The following is a 27,830-nucleotide window of genomic DNA, read 5'->3' as shown; positions in this document are numbered from 1 at the left end:
ATGGAGGGGTCACAGTTGACATCCAGATTGTTGGAGGAGTTTTCACCCTTAAGTAGGAGTTCTGGAGAGCTAAATAGCCTCCTCCTCCTCAGAAGGGGTTGAAAGGTGGCTTCAACATCAGCTCAGTCCCACAAGCTTCAGAGTGCTACCCCTCATGCTTGTTCCCCTCTCCCCACCCCAGCTACCTCTCCCAACCTTCTCCTCCCTCCCACGCCCCTTGAGTTTGTGCTGCCATTCAAGTCCCCTCTGCAGACCTGCATGGCATCCTGGCTGAACTCTTTAGTCATGTCACACTTTGCTGGAATTTTCTTTCTAGAACTTAGATTTCATTATGTCATCTCTGCTTAGACATCACCTCGTTGTCTTCAGGAGAGAGGCAAACTCCTTGATCTCTACACTGTTTACATTTGGGATTGTATAATGTGTTGTTGTGGGGTCTTCCTGTGCACTGCAGGATGCTCGACGGCATCTCTAGGCCCTATCAACTGCACGCCAATGGCACGCTGCCCTGCCTCCCAGGTTTTAACAGCGAAGATGGCTCCAGATATTGACAAATGTCCTCTGGGGGGGCAAAATTGCCCCTGTCAAGAATCACTGTTTTAGCTATAACACAGGCTAATAACTTAGTACAAACCTACTTAGCTCTGTGCTAACGGCTTTCTATGGATTGTGTCATTTAAGTTCAGAACATTGCTGGAGGGTAGGCTCTCTTAGTATCCCTATTTTATAGATGCTTAAAAGGCACCCATTTGGAAGGTATCCAGATCTTTCAAGAAAGCAAAGACTTTTTCCTTCTAGTGGGGTAAAACAGAGGGAGATAATTCAAAATCTCTTTTCCTTGAGGCCAGGGCCACAGACTAGTCAAGGCAGGATTCGAACCCAGGCTACCTGTTGGCAGGATTAGATTTCTCCCTCATGTGCCCTGTCCAGCCTGCTGTTTTCCTGCCACTCATCATGCCCTTCCCTAGTCACTGCACTCTGCTTCCCCTACGAGCTCCTCCGCAACCTGGTGAAGTCTACTCACCACTCAAGGCCTAGGCAAAACCCCTGACCTCTTCTCTGTGCAGGCCCCTATGCCCCAGCAGGAAGAAGTAATAACTCCCTGTAGTTCACACACAGACACAGCCTTGGTGGTACATTCTGTCAGGCTAATTGTGCAGATGTCTGTCTTCCCTGCCAGACTGTGAGTGATCTGGGGGGTCTGGTTTGTCCTTTGTAATGATGACCTGCATGAGCCCATGCCCCCCAGATGCTTGAGGAATGGGATGAAGTGGGGAGGTGTGTGATATACCGGACACCAGGAGCAACAGTGTCTTTGGGCACACAAACTAGACAAAGCACTTCTCCTATGGGCTGATTTGGCCCCTCAAAAGAGTACAAGGCTGGAGGAGCCACAAATGGCTGGAGTTTGGCCCCCTTGGCAGGAGGCCTTTGAGACATGCATAAACTGCAGTCTTAAGGAAGTGGTGGACCTCAGGCTGCCTATCAGATAGAATCCTCCCGTTAGCTCTCATGAGGTTTAGTAGGAGTGAGCATGCATGTGTGTGCCCACTGTGAGTATGTGTTAATATGTGTGCTCATGTGGGAAGGTAGGCAGTGGGGCCCATGCCTGTGTGGAGTGACACTGTGAGCATGTGCCACACGCTGTGTGCATTTCTGTCAGGACATGTGCATTTCTGTACTGCAATACTAGCACATGTGTGCACTTATATGGTCCTATCAACGTAGAATGTAGGTCAAGGAACCCACAGGCATTCTAGAACTCTAGAGAATGCAGTCTGCTCTCTGCCCTGCTCCCTTTGTGGGATGGAGGGAGAGAAAGATGCTTTGGAATGTCTTCCTTGGAAGCCACATTGGTCTCTCTTTTGCAGGCAGGGTTTCTGAGGCAGAGTACTCAGAGAGCTCCCTCTCTTCTCCCTCTTTATGGGCTGGAGGAATGAGCTCCCATGAGGACAAGAGGAGGAATATATCTCTTGGCCCTGTCCTGCCAGCTCAGACACAAGCTGGCCCCAGATGACTGGATGACTGTTGGATTAGGGAGCATGGTATCTCAGGGCCAAAGGTGGCGGTGAGTGGGATGAGCTGAATGAGTCATGGCCAAAGCCCAGTTAGCAGCTCATGTCTTGTTCTTTGTTGACAGAACAGAGAAAGGACCTTCCTGAAAAGATGTCAACATTTTGGGGGTGACGATGGCTGGACAAAGAGAGAAGATGCAGGGGCCAGGGCCACTTCCTAAGACAGGGGCCCAGGATTGTGCCTGTAGCCACATGTTCAAGTGAGTGTGCCTACCTGGGTAAGTGTGAGGTGGGCGCAGGGCCGTGTGTTCACATGAGTTTATGTGCAGCCTGAGCTAGGGCGTAGTCTCAATGTGAACACGTAGAGCTCTATACCTATCCTATCAGAGAGTTCAGGCAGCTGGCATGGAAACGTCCAGGGACATTTCTGGCCTCACTCACATTTGCTTATACCTTATGGTAATCTGTGTATAAGTGTGTCCCCACTGCGCACCCATGGAGCCCACATGTGCATTTATCTCTGCACTTCCAGGGGGGTTCTGACCTCTTGGCTCAAGCTGAAATTCACATAAGCACATACAGCACTCACAGCCCCCAAATTCCTCTACATTTGAAAAAGACAAGGGGAAAAAAAGGGCCAAGAGACAAGAGGAGATAAAAATAGCTGAAAATAAGCTCTTCAGATCAGAAAGCTCCCTTTTTTAGTGACTCACAAATTTTCCAGACTGAGTGCACACACACACACACCCTACAAAACACAAACACCCAGTCACGCTGCCAAGTCATGCACACATCCTCATGCAGATGCCCTCGGTCTCATACATGCTCAGACTCTGAACTCCCAGGTAAAATACCCCCCAGAGGGGTGATGCTGTGGCCTCTGGGGGAATGCTCTCATCTGGAGCTTGGAAGGCATGATCCACTTCCCCAGTCCCCTGCAAACACATATTCATATCCACCTCCTCTCCCATCTTCTTCTGACTTCTCACTATTTCTGGTCCCCTCCCCCATCTTGAAATGGGATGCCCGCAGGAAGAGGTGGTCTTGCTGTCCTACTAAGGATTGCGCTGCTTTCTTCAGGAGGCTCTAATGCTGGAGGGCCAGACGGCTCTCTGCACAGGATCTCCGGAGCTGGCCTCACTGCTGGGGAGAGAGGAGACAGCTCCGGACGCCATGCAAGATTTATGAATGTGTTTTGTTAATTGCATTAGTGGCTCTGTGGGAGAATGGTGTGTGCTTGGGCCTTAAACAGGCAAGTGCAACAGAGGCATCTGTAGAGGAGACAGGACTGAAGCAGTGTTTACAGCATCCTGCAATCCTGGGGACACCACGGTCCACTCCTCCCCCACCCTCTTGCTGACACCCTCTTTCCCTCCACTGCAACCGTCTACATACCCCACAGGACTAACCCTTCCCCTCTTAGGCTCCTCTAGTCTAGAAAGAGTGGCCAGGTTGGCAGCCAGCCTTGAGAACCCACTTTTTGCTCACTTTCTTTCTCTCCCCTCCCTTCCCCCTCTTCTTTCTCCCTCCTTTCTTCTTTTCCTTTATCTTCTTTTCCCCTTTACATCCTTTCCTCCATCCTCTGTCCACCTTCACCCCTGTCTGTGAAGCCCAAATCTGCTTGGTTCTAAGTATTTACATCACTCAGGCTAGAAAGGTCCCTAGGTGCCCCCTAACCATCTATTCACAGAAACATGACCCACTGGCTGAGTCTCTGGGGTCCCTACTTCCCAGGACTTAACTAGGCACCATGTCTCTGAACCTTTTAAGAAAATGGGGAAGTGGAAACATGCAAGGTGAAAGGGACAGCTAGAGAGGATTTGCCTAAAAATTTGAAGCCAGTCTGAGGAAGTGGCTGCTGGGCAGTGGACCCAGAAACATGTCATGTGTCCATGGTTATGATGAGCTCCTTAGAAGGTGGATGTTAGGTAACCATGCCCATCTCACTTGGGGTGCCCTCTTCTGGGGCCACTCTGGGACTTTGTTTCCTTTTCTTCAGCCTTTGGTGCCCTGAGTGATCTGGGACCTCAGCCTTGGCTGTGGCTAGCAGCGTGGGCTCTGCCCTTGGGCTGTCTGAGGTGGAATCCTGCCCCCACTTTCCAACTCTGAGTTTGATGAGTTTATGTCTCTGGTCCTTCATTTCTTTAATTGTCAAAGGGAATAATACTAACAATACCTACATCATAGGGTCCTTTATGTCTGTGGTGCTTAAAACAGTGAAAATAGGCAGGTGGTAAGGTCTTCATAAATGTTAGGTACATGACTCAGGTCAGCTGGCTTTACCTTTCTATGCCTTATTGTCCCCTCAGAAGCATGGGAATGAGAAAGGCTATCCCTTCTCTAGAGGACTTTCTGGGACAACAGAGAAGACCAGAGTTAAGAGTCAAGAGGCAGAGTCAAGAGTCCTGAGGTGGTACCCTCCCTCTTTCTGTTCCCCCATCTTGGGGGCGCTTGTGTCCACCCTACCTTCTCTCCCTCCTGCCTTTGAGTCCTCTGCACAGCTCTGGCCCAGCTCTGGCTTCTCATTACTGTATAACCACCTCTCAGAGCACGTTTCTCCAAAGGAGGGTCCAGGCTGTGGGGACGAGGCTGAGGAAGGGGAGGAAAGTGGCCCAGCAGGGCCCTGAGAACCCCATCCCCTCCTCCCTTCTCAGAAAGCCACCCTTTCCCAAGATGAGCTCTCTCCCCATCCCTCCCCCCAATTTCTTAATCTCCAGTGCACGTAGAAGCTGCAAAGTGGGACAAGGAAGGACGATCAAACAGAAGATCAAGGGGCTGAGGAATTGGGGCCTGTGTTCTGAGGCTAAGGTCCACCCGGATCCTTTCTAGATTTAGAATTTTTCTCTTTTAACAATGGAGAACTCAGACTCCTGAGGTCCAGGGTCTGAGACAAGCTGAGCCCATCTAGCCCTGCTTGCAGGAGCTTTCTCTTTCTGACTGGAGAAGGAGGCATCCCCCCAAGTTCTTGGGCTGTTGTGGAATGCAACACAAACTGCATCAGGAGATCTAAATTTGGGCTTTGGGTGGACTGCCTTGACTTCCTCAAGGTGATCGGTCTTTAACAGTAGATGAAAAAGGTCCTGAAACTCAACGTTGAACCATAAAATAGTTCTTGCACTTCTCACATCAGGCCTTCTCTGTTATAATTCTTGTCATTGTTGGAGACCAAGCAGTAGTGGATATGGGGAGAGAGATACTCAAAAATTAATTAATCACATTTTTCTTTACTCCAGGCCCTGAACCAGGATGATATCTTAGATAGGTGAACAAATAGATAACAACCTTACCCTTGAGGAATTTAAAATATAGAGCTTAGAAGCTCTTTCATATTGCAAAACATATACTCATATATCTAGGGAGCAATAGTCCAACGCTTTTATGTCTGTGAATGCTGCTAAGGCACCTAGCAACTGATTGCTAAGATCTGATTTCTCTGGATCCTGGATTCCTGATGCTTTAAGGCAGTGATTCTCAACCTTTTCCACGTCATGCATCTCTTTATAAATTGATTAAAGCTGTGAACTTCTCTCCAGAAAAATACCTAGAGCATAGACACTCAAACATCTGCCTATAATTTGATGGGCATCTGAGCCCAGGAAGCTGATGCAATGATCTTGGGTTTAGAGCCCCTGTTTTAAGAGTGGGAGGCAGCTGTGTGGCCTGCACTGATGGATATATCACTGCATTTCCCAGCAGGAGCTGTGTAGCTGAATTGTAATCACAGTGTTCTACCAGAGTGGATTAGGGGAAGCTGGCTGCTTGGCCCAGACTCTAACTTTCTGAAAAATTTCTAAATTCTACCAAACAGCAGAAATATGCATTTGCAAAAATCCTAAATTATAATCTTGGTGAGGCTGCCAGTGAACTCTGTGACCTTGGCCAATTCTCTTCCTTTCTTTGGGGTCTCATTTGTCTTGTCTGTGAAGTGAAGAAGGGCTGGGACACTGAAGTAGAGTTGAGGTTCCTTCCATCTCTGATGTGCCCTGAGTCTTTGTCATGGTGGCACACAGGTATGTCTTTTACTGAGGAGACAGGAGAAGGAGCGGGGGTGGGGGAGGGCGCGGGGGTGATGAGGGAGTCTCCAGGCGCGGCAGCCCTTGATTCCAGGGGCTGGACCTGAGCCCTGGTGAGGAAAACTCCCAGCTACTGCTCCGAGCTGTGCTCCTGGCCACCCCCAGAGCTCAGGGCCTCCTCCCCCTGCACCACTCTGCTTCCCCCTGCAGCTGACTGCCTGGGCCAGGGCTGCAGTGGCTGCTATGGGGATTTAGAAGCTAAGGCTGCCTGCTCTGGCAGAGGTTACAGCCTTATAAATCACAGTTCCATGGGGGAGGGTTCAGCACAGCCCAAAGCCTTAGTGATGGAGGGGAAGTGCGCTTTTCTGTGGTAATAACCACTGGGGGCTTCCTGGGCAGCTGGGCCCCTCCTGTGATCTTGCAAGGCCTCTCTGTTCCTTGGTACTCATTACAGATATCTGAGAAGGGGTGCCCTGCACAGAGGAGTCCTCTCCCCTCCCATTGTCTGGTTGGGTCACCTACTTGAAGGGTAGAGAGGGGTAGAGAGGGGTAGAGAAGCATAGCAGGTCTGCTCCAAGACGCAATATGCTGTGGGTCTGTGCTGTTCCTGGGGCATGGAAGTGGGCAATTCCTAATGTCACCTGTGGCCTTTAATCTTCTGGCCCAGCCATGGCTTCCACACAAATCAGAGGGCTCAAGTATCTGACTCTGGGACTGGACATTGCAGGAGCCAAGTGATTTGATCTGCCAAGTCCCTCCTTTGAAATCCATGCCACCTTTTCCTTCTCTCCCATGGCCTCCTCAGCACCTCCAGGCCAGAATTTAAATGTTATTAACTATAATTGATCTGCTTAGGTCCTCTGAGGGATTGAGAGGGAAGAGCAGTGGAGGCCTGAGGTGTTGCAAGGTAGCAGAGGCTTCATGGAGCCACTGCCAGGGCTCAGGAATGCTCACCTTTTTGTCTCAGGGAGGAAACCCTTGGAAAGGAGAATAGAGAGGCAACTGACTCAGCTGCAGGAAATGCTCTTCTCCAGTTGGTGCTAGTTGTCTTCACACACTCACCCGTGCCTATACAGTACATATTTGCACACCCAGTATACCAGTCGTATGCTAACAGACACATTCTAAACCTGTCTATATAATTTCTTTCTTACCAGAAAAATATATGCAGACCCTACTCACATCTCCATATAAACATTCTTCTCTTTCCTTTCTTTCTTTCTTCCCGTACATGTGATTGTCATCAGCATATATGCTAACGTATAAAACTTTGAATTATCTAAAGCTCATGCATATACCCTTTCTTAACTCAGCCTTTTAAACCTGCAGTGTATGGCCATACCTAGAGACAGGACTGTGCAGCCCACATGCACACACCATGCTTCTCCATCCCAGACCTATGTGATAATTCACTCTGTCACACAACTGCTCTGCTCTGTTTCCTTCACCTCTTGGTTGAGCAGCTATCCCATAGGTGGAAACTTCTTCCCCTAGCCACATCTCTTCCTCTGGAGTTGAGTATGTGAAGCACTGTCACAGAAGGGAAAGATTATGATGGTAGGAGTCTAAGAGCGTGGGTTCTTAATAAGTTATTTTTCTCATTTATCTTTGTATAACCTCACATGCCTCGTAAGGCCTTCAATAGATAGATACTAAAATTCAGCCTCAGTTTCCTCATCCATAAAATGGATTAAAATACTGTCTGCTTTATCTTCATGATGGCAATGTTATGCGCATCAAACCTGATACATAAGAAAGAAGCCTGAAAGTGTACTGTGCATCATACCCTGGGCTATTAGGGCAATTTGTTTCATGAGTGCAGTCCAAGAGCTGGCAAAGGTAGGGACCATATTTTCCTTGTGTGAGCTGGTCCTAGTGCTGCTGGTCTTGCCAAGGGCTGCTGGTCTAGGACTCAAGGAATTCATTCCTGGTCCTGCCTTTCTTCTTTCTTCACCCTCATTCTCACTTCTGTCTGTTCTAGACACATCATGGTTACAGAGCCAGGGATCACCAGCACTGAGCCAAGCATCTGCCCTGGGCATGAGCAAGCATCTGCCCTGGGCAAGCATCTACACATGGGCCTGGCTCCCAGACTTACACCTGGGAGAGAGTTCTCTGTTCCTGGACTCTAGGGCTGTGCTAACCAGCTGAGTCCAGAATTAGAGCCGCCATGGTGTGGTGAACTCCACGTGACAATTCACTCCAGGGCTGAATCTTTTACCTGTGTTTCCCCGCCTAGGTTTGTGGCAACCCCCAAAAAGCACCTTAACATCTAAGATGGTACAGGAAGGCCAATTTTTGCCTAGCCCAGAGTGAGTCCTCAGTGCTCCAAGCCACAGCGGCTGGTACAGGCTAGGGTAGCCCTGGAAGAGGGGAGGCAGGACAATTGAGGCCAATGCCAGCTTTGGAAAGAGGCCAGCAGCTGGCACAGAGCTGGCTTATGTCCAGTAAGAGCATGTGAGAGGTGAAGGGGCCATTCTGAGGGAGGGCTGTCTAGCTTTGGGGCTTAGAATAATCTCAGATTCAGCTCAGAGCCTTTATTTCTTTAGCTCAGCAATAACAAATTTGGGATAGTACTTGTCTCCTTCAGTTACTCCTCCCTGGATCACTGTGCAGAGAAAAAATTCCAGTGGGATACCGGGTACAGATAAACGTTTCCAGACACGCCAAGTGGACTGAGGCTGGGGTACCAGGAAACTGGGCTCCTGCCACTGGCTAATGGGCCTTGGAAGCTCAGGGCTCCCATAAGTGAACCTGAGAATGAACATGGGTGTAGTGGAAGAGGGGCCCCAGGTAAGCCTATCCCTTGCACAGGTCCCGCTTTCTGCAGGGAGTGACTCTGCGTGCCCCTCCTCCCTCCTCCAGCTCTGCAGCAGCACCAGGTTTCCAGCAGGCCGGCATGAAAGCCAGGCCTGGAGGGGGCTGGGCAGACAGGGACCAGAAACAGAACCGACCTGGGGGTGGAGCCTATAAACACTGCAAAGCTCCAGCCTGGCTCCACCCCTTCCCAGCCTGGAGCTCAAAGGGATGACATCACCCAGACTGAGGGCTCCAGCCGAGAAGGGCTTCGCTAGCGGGGAAGCCGCACCTGCATGGCTGAAGGACTTCCCGGCTTCGCCAGGCGGTGGTTCTCTTCTGTGTCCTGAATCTTATTCAGCTTAGGGGTCTCTGCTTGGGGGTCTCGGAAATGGCACATGGCTATTCAGACTTCCATGCCTGGGGCTCTGGTTCTTCCACCGAAGACCAATCCCAGCGGCAGTCCGCCCAAGCACCCCTCCCCCCCACCCTGCCAAATGCGCCTTTTCCTTGCCAGCACAGCTGCGCTCCATTTTTCTGAGGCTCCATGGAGAAAGATTGGATACCTAGTTCTGACCAGGCAACAGTCAGCCCACAGCAAACCCTTTGTCCCATTCCTGTGGGTCCGTGTCCCTTCCCCCACCCAAAACCCTACTGGGTGCTTGTATCGCCTGCTTGCAGAGCATATGCTTGGCTGGTTGCTTGGTGTCTGCTGTTTATCCGTCTCTTCCTACTTAACTTCTGTTTCTGCTTGGCCCATCTGGCTCCCGTGGTACCTGTCTTTCACTCGACTGAATTGTGCCTCCACGCCAACGCTGTGTTCCCCACCCTCCTCCTCTTCCTCTACCACTTCCCTCCCAGGGCATTGCTCTTGTTCACTCGGGTTACTGGCAGGAGCCCTGGACCTTTGGTGTAGGGAAGTGAGGGACTCCTCTAGCCTGGGGGACTGCCCCAGGCACAGCTGGGGAGCCTGTTGTGGGGGTCACTGCAGTGTTCTGGGGATGCTGTTGGAGGGGTGTTGAGGTGGGTGGTGGAGTACAGAATGGAAATAGCCTTTGGACTGGAGAGAGGGCTTGGTGCTCGTGAAAACCTCCTTCTCAGATCCTTCTGAGCTTCCTTCCTACTAGACTGCATTTTGGGGGTAGGGGTGGGGTCTCCCAAGTCAGAGTCTTGTACATACTGCTCTCTGTCTGCAGCAGCAATTGGAAAGTGACCTGTGAGTAGCGGCGGGAGAGAATGAGGCCACGGAAGCCCCAAGGTTCTTCTGACCTAGAACCCCAGCCTACTTCCAGCTCCTTCCTGCAGAGAAGGGGCTGTGGCAGTCCAGTGGCTTGGGCAAAAGAAAAAAATGTTGGCAGCAGGAAGCTGCAGTTTGTTCATGGTGTGTACCCAGAGGGGAAGGAATGGCCTTCCCTGCTCCCCTTGGCCAGGAGTACCCTGCTGGGGATCAATCCCATCCCAGCACATTGCAAACTCCTGGCACTAGGCTCCATGCTGCCAGAGCTACTGCTCCGCATCCCCTGCCCCTCCCACCAGCTTGCACACCCTTGCACACACTTGCACACCCATGCTGTGGCTCACACTTACCCCTCCAACACAGCCTGCTTTCTTCCAGGCGTGATGTGACAGCTTATGGCTTCCCAGGACCCACAAAGGGGTGGTGGAGGCTGGGGGAGAACGGAGGAGAAGCAGTGGAGCCCCACAGGGGCAGGGCTGTTGTTCATCTACCTCTCTGAACCTGGGTTGCTCCTCCAGGCTAAGGCTGGATGCCGAGGAGGCTGCCCTGGGCCTGGAGTCAACAAGGATCCACGTGCTTGGGGACCATCGGTTGCTGGTCCCTGGAAGCATCTGCTTCCCACGGAAACCCACAGGGCTTGGCTGCCAGGCCTCGCTGCGTGCCCACTCCTCTGGCTCTGTTCTCTGTCTCTGTTGTTCCATCTGCCTGCGCCACCAGCTCCTGGCTCTGCTCTCTCGGCCTCTTTATTTCTCTCCCAGAACCTTCCTTCTGCTCCTCATTTCTCCCTATCCTTTCCCCAGTCTCTATCCAACCACATTTATGCCACAGTCCCTGCGGTCTTCTTTCCCCTTTGTCTTTAGCCACCATTTCTCTTGCTTCTCTGCTATTTTTCCCTCTCCTCTCCTCTCCTCTCCTCTCCTCTTCCCCCCCCCCCCCCGTCTCTCTCTGTCTCTCTGTCTCTCTCTTATGCATATTCAATGGCTCCTTGAAAATCCAGCTAGATGATTCTATGTGCTAAAAGCCTAGATCTGCTTCAGGAATAAAACTTCTCAGGCTGTGACTCTAGGTCCCTGTCTCTGACCCCAGTCTGGATTAATTGCTTAGAAAATGTTGGTAAACCCACCTATTCTCCCCCAAGCATGGCTCACTCTTGGCTCTTCTGATTTGGGGCCAGGCAGCTGTAAGGGGTATGGAAGCCAGACAGACAAGCCACAGTGCTTCGGTCAAGACACATGGCAGAGGGCACAGAGCGTCTGGGGCAAGAATCTCCCCTTCAAGGGATTTGACGAGTTCAGTCCTGAAATAAACTTAGGATCTAAAGTGTCTGATCCTTTGGTGATCTTACAATTCTTTTACATTGCTCTGTTATCCCCCTACAACTCTCATGGGAGTCTCATAAATGAAGAAACTGTGGTTTAGTGTGGATGTCACTCCAACAGGCAGCCCAGCACTTGAGGAATGGAACTAGAAGCAGAATCTCCACTTTGGGATTTTCAGTCCCTTGAATGTGGCAGGTGAACAAACAGAAAGAACCCAACAGAGGTGGAAAGCAGCAGTTAAAGGAGTCAGGTGAGAAACTGCACCCAGTCTGCTGGGAGCAGGGAAGAGAGAGGGAGAAGAGAGAAGAGGGAGAGGGGCCAGTGGCAGGTGAGTGCCAGTGTCCTGTCCTCTCCTGATGCCCATTAGTTTTACAGTAGCCACCAGGGGGAGGAGGTGGGGATGGCAGCACTGTGTCCTCTTGTTTCCACATGTTAATGAGTCACTCCCCCAGTCCCAATTATTCCTCCATCTCCTTTCTCTGCCTGTTCATCATCTGGCCTCAGAAACCCTTCTCTGCTTTATTCTTCATTCTCCATCCCACCTTCAGGTCACCTGCCTGTCTTTCCCCTACATCTTCGGGGTCCAGCCCTTCCTTCTGCCCTATGTCTCTTCTTTACCTTTCGTTGCTCCCTGAGCACCTCCTCATAAGCCCCACTTCCTGGCTCACTGACAAAGTAGCCAGTGTATTCTCATGGTGGCTGGAAAGTGGCTCAGAAGCAGAGTCCATGTAGGAATGGATGGGAACTGGCCTGTCACACTCCTCCCCTATGGCTCCTGACTCTGGTCTATACTCCCAGGGTGCTCCCCGTGTGGCTGTCTTCTTTATGGGCCTCATGGGGGTTGTCAGGTGAGGCCCCACCCAATGTACACTTGTGGCAGGTTTGCTCCCCAGCCAGAGGCTCACCTAGAGGCCCCATTGTGGGGCCCTTCAGCAGCTGTGAAGTAGACAGACATCCTTTTCACAGGGAAACTCCAGACACCCTTTCTCCTGCCTAACACACACCAACCTCCAGTAGTCAATGAGAATAGTTTAGCCCTGGGACTCCTCCCTTCTGCCTCCCTAGCTTGGCTTGGTTTTTCTTCCACACCCAGGTACTTTCTTGTTTTTGTAGGGGACTCCTGGCCAATGACTTACTTTTTCCTTAATGTTTCTTTTTTATTTCTGTCCAGAAAAAAAAAAAGAAAACAAAAAACAAACCCAAACCCAAGCAAACAAACCCTTCAAAACCCACTCTACATTTTAAAATAGTGCCACCAAAGAAACTGCATTGGTCTGGGCCTCAGACCAGCAGGTGGGGAGTGGGCACAAGCACACCCCTGACTCATTTTCATCTGTTGCCCCTCCTCTTACTCCTTTGCTGAGCCCTATCTCTTGTGTTTGTGCTCTGGGCTCATGTGCAGTACAAGTAGATGGAGTGAGAGTGTGGTGCTGTGACGTCTTAGGAGAGTGAAGATCCAGGCGAGAGGCAGTTTCTCCCTCGGATTTCATGTAGAAGACCATGAGGGAGCATCTCGGGCTGAAAGAGCTCAGTTAGGTTCCAGCACAGCTCAGCTGGGTCCAGCTGTGAGGTCTTGGGCCACTCACTAAGTCTCCCTGAGCTTCAGGTTCTTATCTGTAAAGAAGGAGCAATAATAATCCTATCTCACAGCATTGTTGAGAAGATTAAATGAGAAAATACAAGTGAAGCACTTTGTAAATTATAAAGAGCTCTAGAGAAACTATTATTTATGGAGCAGATGTTGAGACATTGGGGCTAAAGGAGAAGAGGGAGACAGCAAGTAGCACTTGCCCTCTAACAGGCTTAGTGAGGGAATTCAGAGAACACAGACACCTGGCAGCCAGAGACCTCAGCCATGAGGAGGGCAGATCTCCACTGTCTCTACAACCTCTGCCTGTATGTAGTATCATCCTTTGCTTGGACAGACGCAGACTACATGTCCCAGCCTTCAAACCCTTGTCTTTGCATTGCAGATTTGCGGAAATTAGGTCAACACATCCAGGTAGGAAGGTGAGGCCCAGGCAGGAGAGGGGATTGGTGTCTCTGAGCAGCTTGATTTCCATCATAGATAAGAAGACAGAAGGAAGCATTGTGACTCAAAGACAGGTACCAGATACATGATATCACTATGAAATTAACAACGAAAGTGGGTAAAGGAAACATTAAAAGGCAGTGAGAAATCTTTTGTCCTTCCTCGCTGAAGAAGGCAGCAAGCTTGCCTTTAATGCTCCTGTCTGGGTTGTATCCTTGTGGAATTGTAAGTTCCTCCTGGACAAGAACCTTGTCATTTTGGGTTACATTTCTGCACCATGCCTTGCAGACACATCCACTTAATACATATTACTTGACTGAGTGATTGGAAAAGAGCAGGAACAAAGAGAGACGGCATTAAGAAGTGAGCTGTTTTTATATAATCCATTGTGTAGAAGACCTGAGCATCCCAGCATTTCTACTGATTGGGCACAATTTAAATTCAGCTTCCTGCCTGAAAAGAAATCATAACAGCAACAAATCCACTGCCTTGTACTCTTTATAGTTTGGCAGGTCTGGCTAGGGTAAGGACATCCGACTACTGGGGGGAGAAGGGACTGTTGGTTCGGGGAGGGAGATGTGGAATAGGTATCAGGAGCTACAGAACTCAGAGAAGCAATGTAGAATGTTAGAAGGGACCAGTTGGTCCAATAATTACTGGAGGAAAGTGAGGCCCAGAAAAGCTAAGTTAGTGGCTTATTGGTAGCAGAACTGGAAATAGAGCAAAGGTCCCTGACTCCTGGTTTTGAGCTCTTCCCAGGACTGCAAACTACCTCCTAAGAATTGAATCCAACAGGGGACACGACACTCCAAAGAGACTGAGTTTGAGGTCTGTGTCTGGCAAGGAAGGGGAGGTCAGATGTAGGCTGAGAGACTCCATCCCAGACAATGAATAGAATCTTGAGGGCACTGGCTTCCCACCCCCACTTCCTCCTTGATCCCAGCAGGACCTGCAGGTGTGAGAGCTTCCCAAGGAAGCAGGGATCAGGGAGGAAAGTTTGGAGAGGTCACAGCCTGCACCAAGGCCAGCTTGAGGATGGAGTCCCCAATCTCCAGGCTTTCCTGGTGACTCTTCCTTTGCACTCAGGCTTAGTGAAGACCCCTCTCTTCTTTCTGTAGCTGGAGGAAGATGGGGTGAGAGCCTTGCTTTGGCTTCTGACTTGTTGGCTATGGCTTCTGGGCTCCTGCTTAGATGGAAACAGGAGGGTAAGAAGAATGGAGAAAGAGAAATAAATACAGCTGGAAGATGAAAGATGATCATCTTCTGTGGGGGGTTAGGGAGCCCCTAGGAAGAAGAAGACCATTTGGACACTCTGCTCAGAGGTTGAGTTGGGGATTCCTGTCTCAGTGGGCCATTAGAAGCAGCTAGCACCTGTGGGAGGTCAGAGACTGGAATAGAAACCTGACAGATTTTGGAGCCAGTTATTTTTGGGCTGAAGCTTTCTTTGCCCTGGGTCAACTTACCAGATCTTTATGAGTTTAGTTTCTCACTCCATAATATGGGGCGATGATAATACCAACCATAAAGACTTGTTGTGCATATTAAACAAATACATGTACTAGAATTCCTAGAATATAATACATGTTCTTAAATACTAGTTCCCTTCCCTTCCCTAATCCCAGCTGGGCCTAGCCAGCTCTCTCTGCGCTCTCAGCTTCTGAGAACAGAGAAGACCAGACAAACTTGAGATGCCCTACTTCACCCAGTTCTGGCAGTGGAGGGTCCAGTGATTCTCACCGAGGGTCATCTTCCAGTGGGATCTCCCTGGGAGTCACACCAGGCAACTAGAGCCCTGGGTCACAGGTGAGATTGCTCCACTTTTGTACATATACTTAAAAAATTTTTTTTTCAAAGTTTTTATTTATTTTTGGGACAGAGAGAGACAGAGCATGAACGGGGGAGGGGCAGAGAGAGAGGGAGACACAGAATCGGAAACAGGCTCCAGGCTCCGAGCCATCAGCCCAGAGCCCGACGCGGGGCTCGAACTCACGGACCGTGAGATCGTGACCTGGCTGAAGTCGGACGCTTAACCGACTGCGCCACCCAGGCGCCCCTGTACATGTACTTTAAAGACTGGGTGGTTCAGTTGTTAAGCATCTGACTTTGGCTCAGGTCATGATCTCACAACTGGTGAGTTCGAGTACTACATCAGGTGAGCTCAAGCCCTAGTTCGGGTGAGCATGAGCCCTGGGTGAACCCTTCTTCTCTCTCTCTCTCTCTCTCTTTCTCTCTCTCTCTCTCTTCCCCTCACTCGCTTGCAACCTCCCCCTCAAAAATAAATACTAAATAAATAAATAAAAATAAAAACAACAATGCAATGTGGTCACTACAATAGATCCTGGGCTTCAAAAGACATCAGGCTGCTCTGAAACCACACTTTGCAGGATGCACAGTGGCAGGGAGCACTTTTGGCCATGAAGTGGCCCCAAAACCCCACGCTGACGTGTTTGCTCTTGTTTTGAGAGGTGAACAGGTCATACCTGCACCAGGCCGTCTGTTACCTGCAGTAAGAGATGGGATCTGTAGACAGATGGAAGTTCAAGTCTCAGCTTCATTGCTTTCTGGCTGCATGACTTGCTCAAGTGGTTTTTACTCTCTAAGCCCCAGTTTTTCCATCTGTAAAAAGAGGACAATCTCTTTTGCTTCAAAGATCAAGTTGAGATAAGCACCTCATGTAATCACCACCCAATAAATGATAACAGGAATGGTGCTTTTACATGATGCTAATGTAAATCACCTACAATCAGATGAGTGAATTGGTGGTCTTACACTGTGGTGAGGCTTTAAACTTCTTCATTAACTCTGATCTGATCTGTCCTTTAGCCTCATGTAAATTAGACCCAGTCTCTCAACCTTTCCCCATAAGCCTGAGCCTCTAGAGTCTGCATCTCCTGAATGGCTTTGCTGTGAGTGACCAGATCACACCTGGCTGCTGGCTCACCTGAACATAGCCTGTAGGTCTTTTAAAGCCCAGGATCTACTGCGGTGACCACATTGCATTGTTGTCGTCCTAGGATGACTTCTTGGGAAACGCGCAAGTGCTTCCTAGCAAGAGGATGGGCAGAGGTCCCTGGAAGAGGGATGAGTATCTGTGTTCTGGGGCTGCCTCCCCAGCAGTTAGGCTGTCTGCTTGGGTGCTGGCTCAGACCCTTGCTGGCCTCTCAGCCTCCCAGGGAGCCTGCTGCATTCAGGACATGTGACCAGCCCTTTACCCTTTGTGCCCCTTGCCCACTCACAGCAGACCTTTTCAAACCTCAATTAGCCACTTAGGGAGAAGAAAGAGCAAGTGCAAGCTGTAGAAATCTGTCTAGACCATGAAGAATTCTTTCCCAAGCCTGCTGTTGCCATGGCAGCCAGCTGGGAACACTGTTTCCAGGGCCTGAGGCACTCAGACTTGCATGGGGGGGTTGCTGCCCTGCTGGGCTGCTGCCCACTCACCTCCCTGCCACCACCTCCCCGGCCTCCTGGCTCCCTTAGCAACAGCCATTACCATTGCCATCGCAACCACCACTGTAGCATCTGCACTGGCCAGGAGCAGTGTCCAAGGAAGCTTGGGATTGAAGCAGGGAGTTAGGGAGTATGCATCTGTGTGTGTGTGTGTGTGTGTGTGTGTGTGTGTGTATGAGGGGGAGAGAGAGAGAGAGAGAGAGAGAGAAGAAAGTGCCAAGGTAAGAAGTTGGAAAGGAAAGGGTTTGGCAAGCTCAGCCATGATAATTATAAGGATGCTAAACTTGGGGGTCAATGGACTTTTGGCAATCTGATGATTATCCCTGAATTTCTAAGAATAAATTTGTGTATTGGGTATATGTGGAGTTTTCTAGAGAAAGGGTTTATAGTTTTTATCAGATTCTCAAAGATGACTAAGGTCCCTAGTAGGTAAGAACCTTAACTACAGAGGCTTTTGCTTTCAGTCTCAGAGTTATCTTAGATCGTGGTTATCAGGCAGGCTTGAGAGATATGCTTAGAAAAAGGAATGAGTGTGGCCAGGATAGGAGCAAATGACATGCTACCTGGTCCATATCTGTAGAGTGCCCTTAGATTTACTGTTTGCCCCACTGTAAATCTCTGGGAATAGGGACCTGGGAATCTTTCTCCTAATGCCACCCTAAATATTCTGTCCTTACTCTCCTGTCTTGCAGCTTTGCCCTGGTTTAATTGTGCTAATCACTAATGTTTACTGTGTGTCAGACCCTGAACTTGGTGTTTTATTTAAACTATGCACAGTCTTCCCATCTAACCATCATACAGTTCTAAGGAGAAGGTTCTCTTATGACCACCATTTAGAAGATAAGAATATTGAAACAACGAGAAACTTAAGTGATCGCCCAAGTTTATATAGTCAGAAGTCGGAGAAGTGAGGGCAGCCTCATGGAGGGGTTAAGAGATTGGCCCTAGACCAAGATGCCTGTGTCTGACCCCAGGATGCACCCTGTTATCTGTGTGGCCTGGCCTGTGTTCTCACAGTGGCAAATTGAGGATACCGATAATTCCTTGCCCAAAGGAAGTTGTGGGAGTTAAAAGGGTTGGCGCTGTATTTGAAAAGTGCTAGGAATAGTCTCTGTTACCAAATAAAATAGAGCTAGGGTAGGATTCAACCATAGGTCTACCTAATTCTAAGCTCCTGTAGCATGCCCACAAGGGTTTCAGTGGTGCTTCACAATCCTAATGCTAGGGCTAGATCATGATATCATGGAGAAACACAAGCTCTCTAAGCAAGATGGCGGCGCAACAGCAGGACCGTGAGGGTGGTGCGCAGCTGGCTGGGCCCGCTGCAGAGGCCGACCCCCTGGGCCGCTTCACGTGTCCTGTGTGCTTAGAAGTGTACGAGAAGCCGGTGCAGGTGCCCTGTGGTCACGTCTTTTGCTCTGCATGCCTGCAGGAATGTCTGAAGCCGAAGAAGCCTGTCTGTGAGGTGTGTCGCAGCGCTCTGGCACCTGGTGTCCGAGCCGCGGAGCTCGAGCGGCAGATCGAGAGCACAGAGACTTCTTGCCATGGCTGCCGTAAAAATTTCTTCCTATCCAAGATCCGGGCCCACGTGGCTACCTGTTCCAAATACCAGAATTACATCATGGAAGGTGTGAAGGCCACCACCAAGGATGCCTCCCTTCAACCAAGGAACGTCCCAAACCGTTACACCTTCCCTTGCCCGTACTGTCCTGAGAAGAACTTTGATCAGGAAGGGCTAGTGGAACACTGCAAGCTGTCCCATAGCACGGACACCAAATCTGTGGTTTGTCCGATATGTGCCTCGATGCCTTGGGGAGACCCCAACTACCGCAGCGCCAACTTCATAGAGCACATCCAGCGCCGGCACCAGTTTTCTTACGACACTTTTGTGGATTACGATGTTGATGAAGAGGACATGATGAATCAGGTGTTGCAGCGCTCCATCATCGATCAGTGAGCGGTGTCTACTGTCCAGCTCGTGCTCCAGAGCGTCCGTTGTGTGTTGGGCGTGAAACCTGTGACTCCTACACCTTCAATGTACAACAGACCTGGAAGTGAGCTGTGGTCACTTCTGACAGGGAAAAAGGTCCCCAGGTCAGAGCCGTCCCTTCCTTTGGGGTCTCCCCTACTGTTAACTCTGTCATGTGTCTGGTCTCTGATTGCCCTCAGCTGCTCCCTGGAGTTTCTGCTTCCCCTTCTGGAAGAGAATCCAGGTTCTCCACCTACCCTTGTTTCACTCTCGTTCCTCCCCTTTAGTGTGCATCTCTCAGGTCCTCTGAGCCAGCCAGGACCTGTTCTGGGTCACGAATAGCACAAATGAGACCAGCACCTCCCTCCTCTCCTTGTCCCTGAGGTGAGGTGTGTGAGCTCTGGCAAACGTGTGTCCCATCGGTGGTGGAGCTCCTTCTGTGCTGCGGAGGTTCTGTTAGTTGGTCCTTAGCAGCAGCTGCCGGAAGCTGGAGTGTCCCTCCTGGGAAACATTGCAAAAGGCCTGTTGGGGTGAATGTTCTGGGTTTAGCATGATCTGGTGCTGGAAGTTTTGATTAGTTCTATTTTCCTACCGCTCCTGCACACCCTTAGAGTTAACTGGTTCAGTCTTAAATGCCTGCATGGTGCCTTTTTAGGATAAGGTGTAACCACATCTTTTTAGTGACAATAAGTGTTTCTAGGTTAGGAAAGTTAAACTCCATTTATCCATAAGTGGGGAGGAGGGTCAGCTAAGAGCAGTGCGAGGGCCGTAGCTTTTTGATTCTGATTTTCGAACTAACATGGTATTTTCAAAGGACTGCGTCATGTTTGCCTCTCTGTTTGGGAACCTGCTTACATTCTTGTCCTTGAGGCACGAGGAGTCCTCACATGAATAAGAAGGAAGAAGTTTGGGGACTCCAGTAGATACTCTAGTTATTTTGTCTTTTCTTTGGTAACTTAGATTAAACTGAGTATCTGAGTATTGCTTTTCTATCATAAATGGTTTCCTTATGAAACTGATTTCCATCTGTAAATCAGTGTGTGAAACCTGCCTTGTAAAGCAGAGGTCATGGGAAATCTGGTCTCACAGCCTGCTGTCTCCTTTTGACAAGACGCACTGTTAAAAAGGCAAACACAGCTCTTGTGAGCACTTGTTAATGGAAACTGCTGGAAACTAGCTCAAGAAACTTGAAGTTCACCATGTTTTGTGAATATTAATAAATACAAGGCTGAAAAAAAAAAAGAAACACAAGCTCTAGACTTGGGTTGCCACTCACTGAGGGTGGGGGAGTCATAGCCACTTATGGGGCCTCAGTTTCCTGATCTCTAAAGAACAGGAATAATAATGCACCACGTTTCCTCAGAGGATAGTGGGTGTAATAATCCCAGTTGATTACATGAAGGTCAAGTGAAACAAGACCTAGGAAAGTTCTGGTAAACTGAGCCAAGCTACAGAGATGTATTCAATACCCTACCTTGAGTTCTCATTCACACCTCCTGGGGGGCTTTGTGCACCACCCTTGGCTGGCAGCTCAGGGCAGGGAGCCAAGTGTGATACCCACTGAGGTGGGCAGATGGCATGGTGTCTTGTGGTACCCATGTGCCTGGGTCAGCAGCCAAAGTGAGGATACTTAAGAATTGCATGGAGGAAGCAGAAAGGCAGCAGGGGCCCAACTGCCCCAGGTTTTGTTGGCATGGTGGGAGGGAGGCAGGTGTCCCTGTGAGGCCAGAGGGAGAAGTGAGGGCAAGGCTGTGGGGTGAGCCATGGAACACCCTCCAGGGCTGTGTGGCATCCTTCTCGGTGAGGAGGGGGTAATTGGTAGAAATGAGAAAAAGCTTTATTAGCCACTGCTGAGGAGAAACACAACAAGGTATTATCCAATCAGCTAATGGAGGGTTCATAGTCATCTATAGGCTCCTAAGGAGAACAATTTCATGTTCCCTCTTCTTTTTGCCCCCAAAAGGCTCATGGTGCTGAGAGCAGATGGTGAGGGGGAAGAGGGTGGAGTCCTTATTCTTGAGTCACTTGGCTGCTGGGGTACCTTTTCGGGGTGCTGGGAAGTGTAGCACGCAGCCAGCATTTTGGACAAATAGGCAGCCTGATGGCAGGGAGGCGCAGGTCAGACAAAGGAGGCGATGCTGTGAATGACTCGTGGCCCAGTCAGAAGCTGTAATTGGAGGTGATTAATCTGTGGAGGAGAAACCGCTGGGAATCATCACTGACTCAGGGCTAAAGCTGGCTCATTGCTGCTCTGTTCTCCTGCCTCACCTGCCCCACTTGCAGCCTGGAGGGGGGAGGCTGGTTGAAAAGGTGAGTGATTCAGAGACAGTTAAAAAAAGGCAACATTTCTTAAGCTGGGGAGCTTCTGAGACTCTGAATCAAAGATATTTTCTCTAATTTTCCAGGGATAATGTGAAGAGGTTGGGGATCTTCTATGAGAACGAGGGGCAGGAGCCCAGGATGGGCACTTGCCAGGGCTCTGGACAGGCTAAGCAGTGATGTGCCCACGTCAGAAGAAGTGGGGTCTCTGGGGAACTTTCTGGTGTGAGATGCTAAACCAAGGCTGTATAGTTAAAGAGATGTGGACTTGGATCCCAATGTGTACTCACAAGCTCTGCTCAAATAATTCAGCCTCTCTGAGTGCCAGTTTCCTCAACTCTACAAAGAGGATAAAAGTTCCTACTCACAGTGTACTGTGGGGACTGAATGAGATGGTTCACATGAAGCATTCAGCAGAGCAGAGGCTGGACCTGTGGGGGGAAACAGCCACAAGCAGAGATAACATGAAGCTTGTGCCTTAGAAGAAGAAGTGCTAACTTCTCCTTAGTTTCTCTCTTTCCTATTCCAAAGAGAATAAAACCTGACCTTATGCGTTGTTGTCACAGTGAAATGGTAAGATGGGTGACATGAAGATGCAAATCGCCAAGAAAATACAATAAATATTTCATAAAAGAGACTGTTTTATTATTGGCAACTACTTTTGGGGAAGGTACCAAAGCACACCTATCTTGAAAGTGTTCGGTTGGCTTTTGAAGAGACTTAGTTGGTATTGCTTCTGTTTGTGTTTAGAGTCTTAAGAATTAGGAATCAAGCAGTGAGCTGTCAGAAGAGCTGACTATAGAACAATGAACACACTTTAGTCCAGCTATTTTCATGCTGTCACTCTGAGGGAGGTTGAGCAGATAGTATCATGGGGCAGTGGCTAGTTTTGAATGGGTTCATCAGATGCTCCATCTCTGGCTGGGGCAACATCAAAATATGCCTGGAAAGATCTAACTCTTTTTTTGACTTATCTTTATCTCAAAGGAGAAGAAAACTTGACCAGTAAGAAGAATGAAGATTAGATTTTGCACAGCTGCCAGAATGCAGGGACAGGGTTGGGAGTTAGGGTATGACTGACAGGAGATGCAAATAGACAAGATTAGGGATGTCATTTCTTTAACCTCAAGGACACATTAGCCAGAGACTAAGGCATGCTCCTAGACAGCTTCTCAAGTGCCCCAGAATTCTTGTGTTGGATCCATGGCTGAAGGTGGCCCAACCAAGGGACTTAGGATTCTTCCAGGGCTCACTCTGAGATGTTCTTTCTCCATTCTGTGTGTTTTTTGTTGTTGTTGTCTTCTGCTCTGATACCCTTGACCGCCTGATTGTTTTAGGGACTCATGCTATGAGTCAGTCTGTTCAGGAGGTGCACATGATTTATACAGAGCTTTTCTTCCATCGCTCAGTGTTTATTATGAAATTGGGAGGAGCAAAGGTCATTTTTTTCACAAGTGTCCCTTGGCAGGTCGGGGCTTTGGGTCTGCCTGAATTCTGGATCCAGACTGCACCCAGAGTATTTTGTTAGCTAGAAGAACTCCACAAATGAAGATGATTTAACCATCAGACTGGGTAGCCATGTAACCAAATCATCACCTGTGGACACCATTAGAAATAAAGTCCCAATTCTTGCATCTACTTGGAGGCATTCTACTCTACAGTGGGAGATGCCCGATGGCCTACAAAGCACTCTTCTCTGCAACCCGGAGTCTAGTTCTTCTCCTCTACATCCTGTTCCTCACACATGCTTCAGCTTCCACCAGCTGCAGAGAAGTAAACCACTCTCTCCTGTGAAGCTTCCTCCCCACTTAACATTCATGGGTTGCAGCCTCTTACCATTTAATGCATGGACAACAGCAATCAGCATATAGATTGAGCTGCTAATATAAGGAGAGCAAAGCAAGAAAGGAGAAGAGAATGTTACAGAGCCAGGTTAGCCTCTTTGAGGGAGAAAGTAGCTTCTTAGACGTGGGGAAATCAGCTGCTTCTGCCACTTTGTCAAGGAGGTGGGGAAGTGTTTTAATAGGGGGTTTATCACAATGCCTACCCCCATCTGCAACACACAGGAGCAGATAGGAAGGGGAAGGGAGGACCTAAGCTGGGCCCAGGCTGTTGGTCTTGTGCTCTGTTCCTCCCTCCATCTGTCAGTCAGCAAGTGGTCATTCAGAATGTGTCCTCCTTGCTGAGATTCCTGCTGTTCATTCTCTATTTGCGAGTTTGGGTCTTGGTCCTCCTCAAATCCTCCTACTTTGAATTTCTGCCTCAACCAGATCTTTGTCACTATAAGGCATTTGAGATGCAAAATTGATCCCTCCCCCCAGTTGTTCGGGAGCAGGAGAGCAGATTGGGGCACAGGATCACACAGAGGGAGCTTGAGGGGCAGGTAACCATAGAAGCATAGAATTAGAATATACACTTGGGATTCCAGACGAGGGAACTGACGCCTTGTGAGATGAAACGATTTGCCAAAGATCTTGCACATTGGCAAATCTTGCAGAAGAGCAAGATTAAAACTCAGGTCATCGAACTCCTGGCCCTCACAGTGCTGACTGAGCCTTGTCTAAATAGGGAGCTTTGCTGATGACATGGCCGCATCGCTCTGGTTGTTGAATTGCAACCCTGCCAATCAAACCCTTTTCAGGCACCCTGTGCCTTTCACCAACAGTCATGCATATTTTGAGGTCTGTCCTGGCCTGAAAACATCTGGGAGAAACACATTGGGAGGCATGACCCGTTGGGCATTAAGCCTGGATAGGCATCTCAGACTTTGCACAAATCAGAGCTCTGAACAAAGTCACAAAAGTTCTTTGAGTCTCCTGGTTTCATTACTTGGGCTTTTCTGCTCAGTCTCCTTCATTTCTCCTACATCCAGGGTGGCTCATGATTCTCCCAGTGACTGCTGTCATTTCCTTACACTTGGACTTGTCATCATCACTACTCCCACAACTGATCTTGAGAGTGCTCCCTCCCCTCCATCCACCTCCATGTTGCCTCCTCCACTCCACGTGTTGCTCCTTTCAGTACTGTGTCTGTCCCTGTCAGACATACTTTCTTCTCCCCAAGTTGGAGAAGAGCACAGAAGGTTCACTAGTGCCCAGAGGTAGGGCATACATCTTTCAGCAGACCAGACACCTACTGGTAATATGTGCAATTCTATACATATCCAAAAAACTTCTGTTGCATACCTGCTATGTGTCAGGCACTATGCCAGATGCTGGGAGTGCACTGTCACCTAAAACAGGGTCTCTGCCCTCTGAGGAGTGTTCGGTTGAATGAGGAAGCAATCAACTATACCCAGGGCTTCACTATAGCATAATGGACCTATATTGGTCTTCTGCAAAGGGAGTAAAAAAGACACAGGTATGGACTTTGGGTTTCCTGTGAACTAACTACAGGACCTTTGCAAATCACTGAACCTTACCTCATGAAAGGTGAGAGAATTGGATAAGATGACTTTTAAAGTCTCTTCCAGCTCTGGAAGTGTCTTCCAAACAAAACAAAACAAAACAAAACAAAACAAAACAAAACAAAAACATATAAGGTTCATACACAGTAAGACCTCCTCCTAGGAAGTCAGATTGGGATCATTAAAGGTGGTGATGAGAGAAACTGTCCCTTTTGGTGGGTAGATTGGACCAGAGAGGACAAAGAGAGGCTCATTCCCTTTGTTGGATCAGGGTTCTCTTTGCTTATGAGCAAGAGGACATTGGGGACAAAAACCACAACTGATTGAAATGCCAGTGGGAAATCTTTTTGTAATGATGTTTCACTCCAGCGCTTTCATTTCTATTATTATACAAAGCGATTTATTCCAAAAACATAAACCAAGCAGCAAAAGAACAACTGGCTCCCTAGGAAGAGCTCTTTCCTCTTTCTCTCCTCCTGCAAGCCATTCCCAGGCTTAAAGTGCCTTCCTCATGCTCAGGCTAAGCCCACTCTGTGTGGGAGGGGCCACGGGGGGGGGGTCAAGGAGAGGAACTCAGGTTTCATCTTTGAGTCTTTCCAGAATGGTTGGCCTTCACAGTTCTGGCCTAGCAGTGCTCTCTACAAGTTTCTACTTTGATGTATTTGAAGTCTGGGTAAACAACGCTCGCTCTCTACTTTGTGCTGTAGTTTTCTATCTCTGAAATGGGGAAGAAAATTTCTTAACAGCTTTCATTTACAAGCCCAGATAAATGCTAAGACTTGGGTTCTGGCCTGATGATTGGTTAGATAAAAACAATGCCTCTCTCCTCTGTTGTTCCCATCTGAAAAAAAAAAGATGAACACAGCTGAGAGCAGTGCCCTTTTCCCCCATAGAGGCCATCATGGGGAACTCCCATTAAACTACTTCCCAAACCATGGGGCTAGCAGGAGAAGCGCTTTCATGGAAGGCCTAAGGATCATCTGCTGTATCTTTGGAAATGAAAACCTTGGAATTTTTGAAATCCTCCCAATTACCCATTTTGCTTGGCTTCTTCTGATTGCAGTGGAAATTGGTCAGTGGAGCCCTGAGTCATGTGGGGGATGGGATGGGAAAAGCATGTTACCATGGCACCCTGGATAATCACTTCCTCCTCAGAAATCAGGAGGGCATCTGGCTTGTACAATTCCATCATTTGTCACTCAGCATATACTTATCTTATATTTTAGTAATTAAAAAATATATAGCCCATATATATTTTAAGTCTTTCAAGGGAAAGAGTAGAGTAATACACAATAGGCTTTCAATAAATAATTGATTTTGTAATTGCTGATGATTATAACCCTAGCTTCAGGATTTATGAGTCTATTAAAGAATCAGAATTATAAACTACTGGAACATAAGGGGTCTTATAGTCCTGGCCAATTTCCTTACAGACTTGCATGGTGTAAATTCTATTATTTTGTCTTTAAAATCCTTAAAGATGTGGATAGAAATGGAAGATTTACATCTTTCGTCATTTGATTCTCATTTTACATCTCACCCATGGTCACATAGTTAGTAGGCACAGAGCTCAGTTTAGAACACCACCTGATTCAAGGCTCATTTTCTTTCTACTGCATCATGATTCTTCTTGGTAAAAGGACAAAGGCAGTAATGTCCTGACAGTTCTGTGAGCTCTGTTATGGATCTGGAGACTGAGGCTATGGAGGAAAAGGGAACTAACTGTTCATGGTGACCCAGCATGTAAGAGGCTGAGCCTGGCATGGAACTCTAGTCTCTTGATTGCCAGAAGGCATCATCATGCATGCCAGGCAGCCTACCAGCTTTACCTCCAGCTTTACCAAGTTCAAATGCTGAGAAGAAAATGTACAAGTAGGGAAACACTCTGCAAATATTCTAACAGCAAGAGGCAATCAGGCTCTTGGGGTTCTAGAATAGGGACTGGCATACCCAAGCTCCTCTTGCTTCTGTGTCTTCTTCCACCAGGGGAGGAACAACAGTCAGAGCTGTGCCCTTTTTGGCCATAAAGACCTTCCAGATGACCTCTTAGGGGAACATGTGATATATGCATGAGGTGGGAAGCAGTGGGATTAAAGGGTGTTTTCTCTTCTCCCAACTAAGGGAACCACTCCCTGCAAAGCAACAAAATGGCAATGAGCTTTGAAGAGGGCTTCCTCACCACTAAGAAACCAGTCCTGGATTTTGATGCTATGTCATTTAGCACAGTTTCTTTCCCACCAACTGTCTGATATGACACCATGGAACTAAATAGCAGAGCTGCTGAAATAACAGTCAAGGGAGAGGGAAATTAAGACACACCAGCAAGGGAGAAGAGATTTTTTTACGCAAGGAAGAGAATAAGACAGTAGCCAATGAAACAGACAGAAGAAGATGTCTGTGCCAGGTGGCATGAGACAGAGAAATCTTTTGTGTGGCAACTAAGTCTAAGATGACAGGGATGCACTGAGCACAGAGAAGACAGTGAGAACAGCCTGCATTAGCATGGAGTTTCTCATAAACATTCACTTATTTGATCACCTTACCACTATATGAAAAGTGGCCGATAGTCACCTTTATCTGACTTTAGTGTACTAAGCACATGGCTCATGAGCTCAGAAGTTCTGATTCCTTAACTTCAACAAAAGAAGGCTGGTCCAGAGAAGGGGAAAAATGCTACAAGGGAGGGCAAATTTGCCTATTTGATATCTATCATTTCACAGGTGGGAAAGAGAGATGAGTTCTCAAAGTGAGGGCAGATATGCATCTAGTACCCAATCATAGTGCTTTTTGACCAGGTTAGGCCAATGCCAATGTATTGGATCAAAGGAAATAGCAATGGGTTTTCCAGATGATGGAGACCATACAGAACAGATATGTGGCATAGATGTTTGAATGGAGAGTGGTTTTTTTTTTTTTCAACATTTATTTATTTTTGGGACAGAGAGAGACAGAGCATGAACGGGGGAGGGTCAGAGAGAGAGGGAGACACAGAATCGGAAGCAGGCTCCAGGCTCTGAGCCATCAGCCCAGAGCCTGACACGGGGCTCGAACTCACGGACCGTGAGATCGTGACCTGGCTGAAGTCGGACGCTTAACCGACTGCGCCACCCAGGCGCCCCAGAGAGTAGTTGTTTTAAGACACTGCCATGCTTTCAGTCCTAGTGACTGCTACTCTTTTGCAGCAGGAACATTTATCACTGGCAGGGAGCAGTGAGTCTGCCCTCCCTGTCACCTGCCTCATGTCTAAAAGGGACATGGAAGATCCGGGCATAAATAT

General features: G+C 48.6%; 1 protein-coding gene across 1 annotated transcript; it reads left to right on the top strand.

Moving 5' to 3' along the window:
- The first annotated feature begins 18,129 nt into the window (after positions 1-18,129).
- LOC124505017 (E3 ubiquitin-protein ligase RNF114-like) lies at positions 18,130-18,990 on the top strand. The gene has a single exon (XM_047070736.1). It carries the CDS (start codon positions 18,130-18,132, stop codon positions 18,814-18,816), a length of 687 nt encoding a protein of 228 aa, XP_046926692.1. The 3' UTR covers positions 18,817-18,990.
- Positions 18,991-27,830: the final 8,840 nt, after the last annotated feature.

The sequence above is a fragment of the Lynx rufus genome, unplaced genomic scaffold, assembly GCF_022079265.1.
Source record: "Lynx rufus isolate CCGP_SWC_20201006 ecotype Redwood Valley unplaced genomic scaffold, mLynRuf1.p SCAF_9, whole genome shotgun sequence".
Lineage (NCBI taxonomy): Eukaryota > Metazoa > Chordata > Mammalia > Carnivora > Felidae > Lynx > Lynx rufus.
The sequence above is the reverse complement of the archived record's forward strand: the minus strand, read 5'-3'. Positions and strand labels throughout refer to the sequence as shown.

Coding starts and splice junctions, on each gene's coding strand:
- LOC124505017 (XM_047070736.1), top strand. CDS start 18,130: ATGGCGGCGCAACAGCAGGACCGTGAGGGTGGTGCGCAGCTGGCTGGG.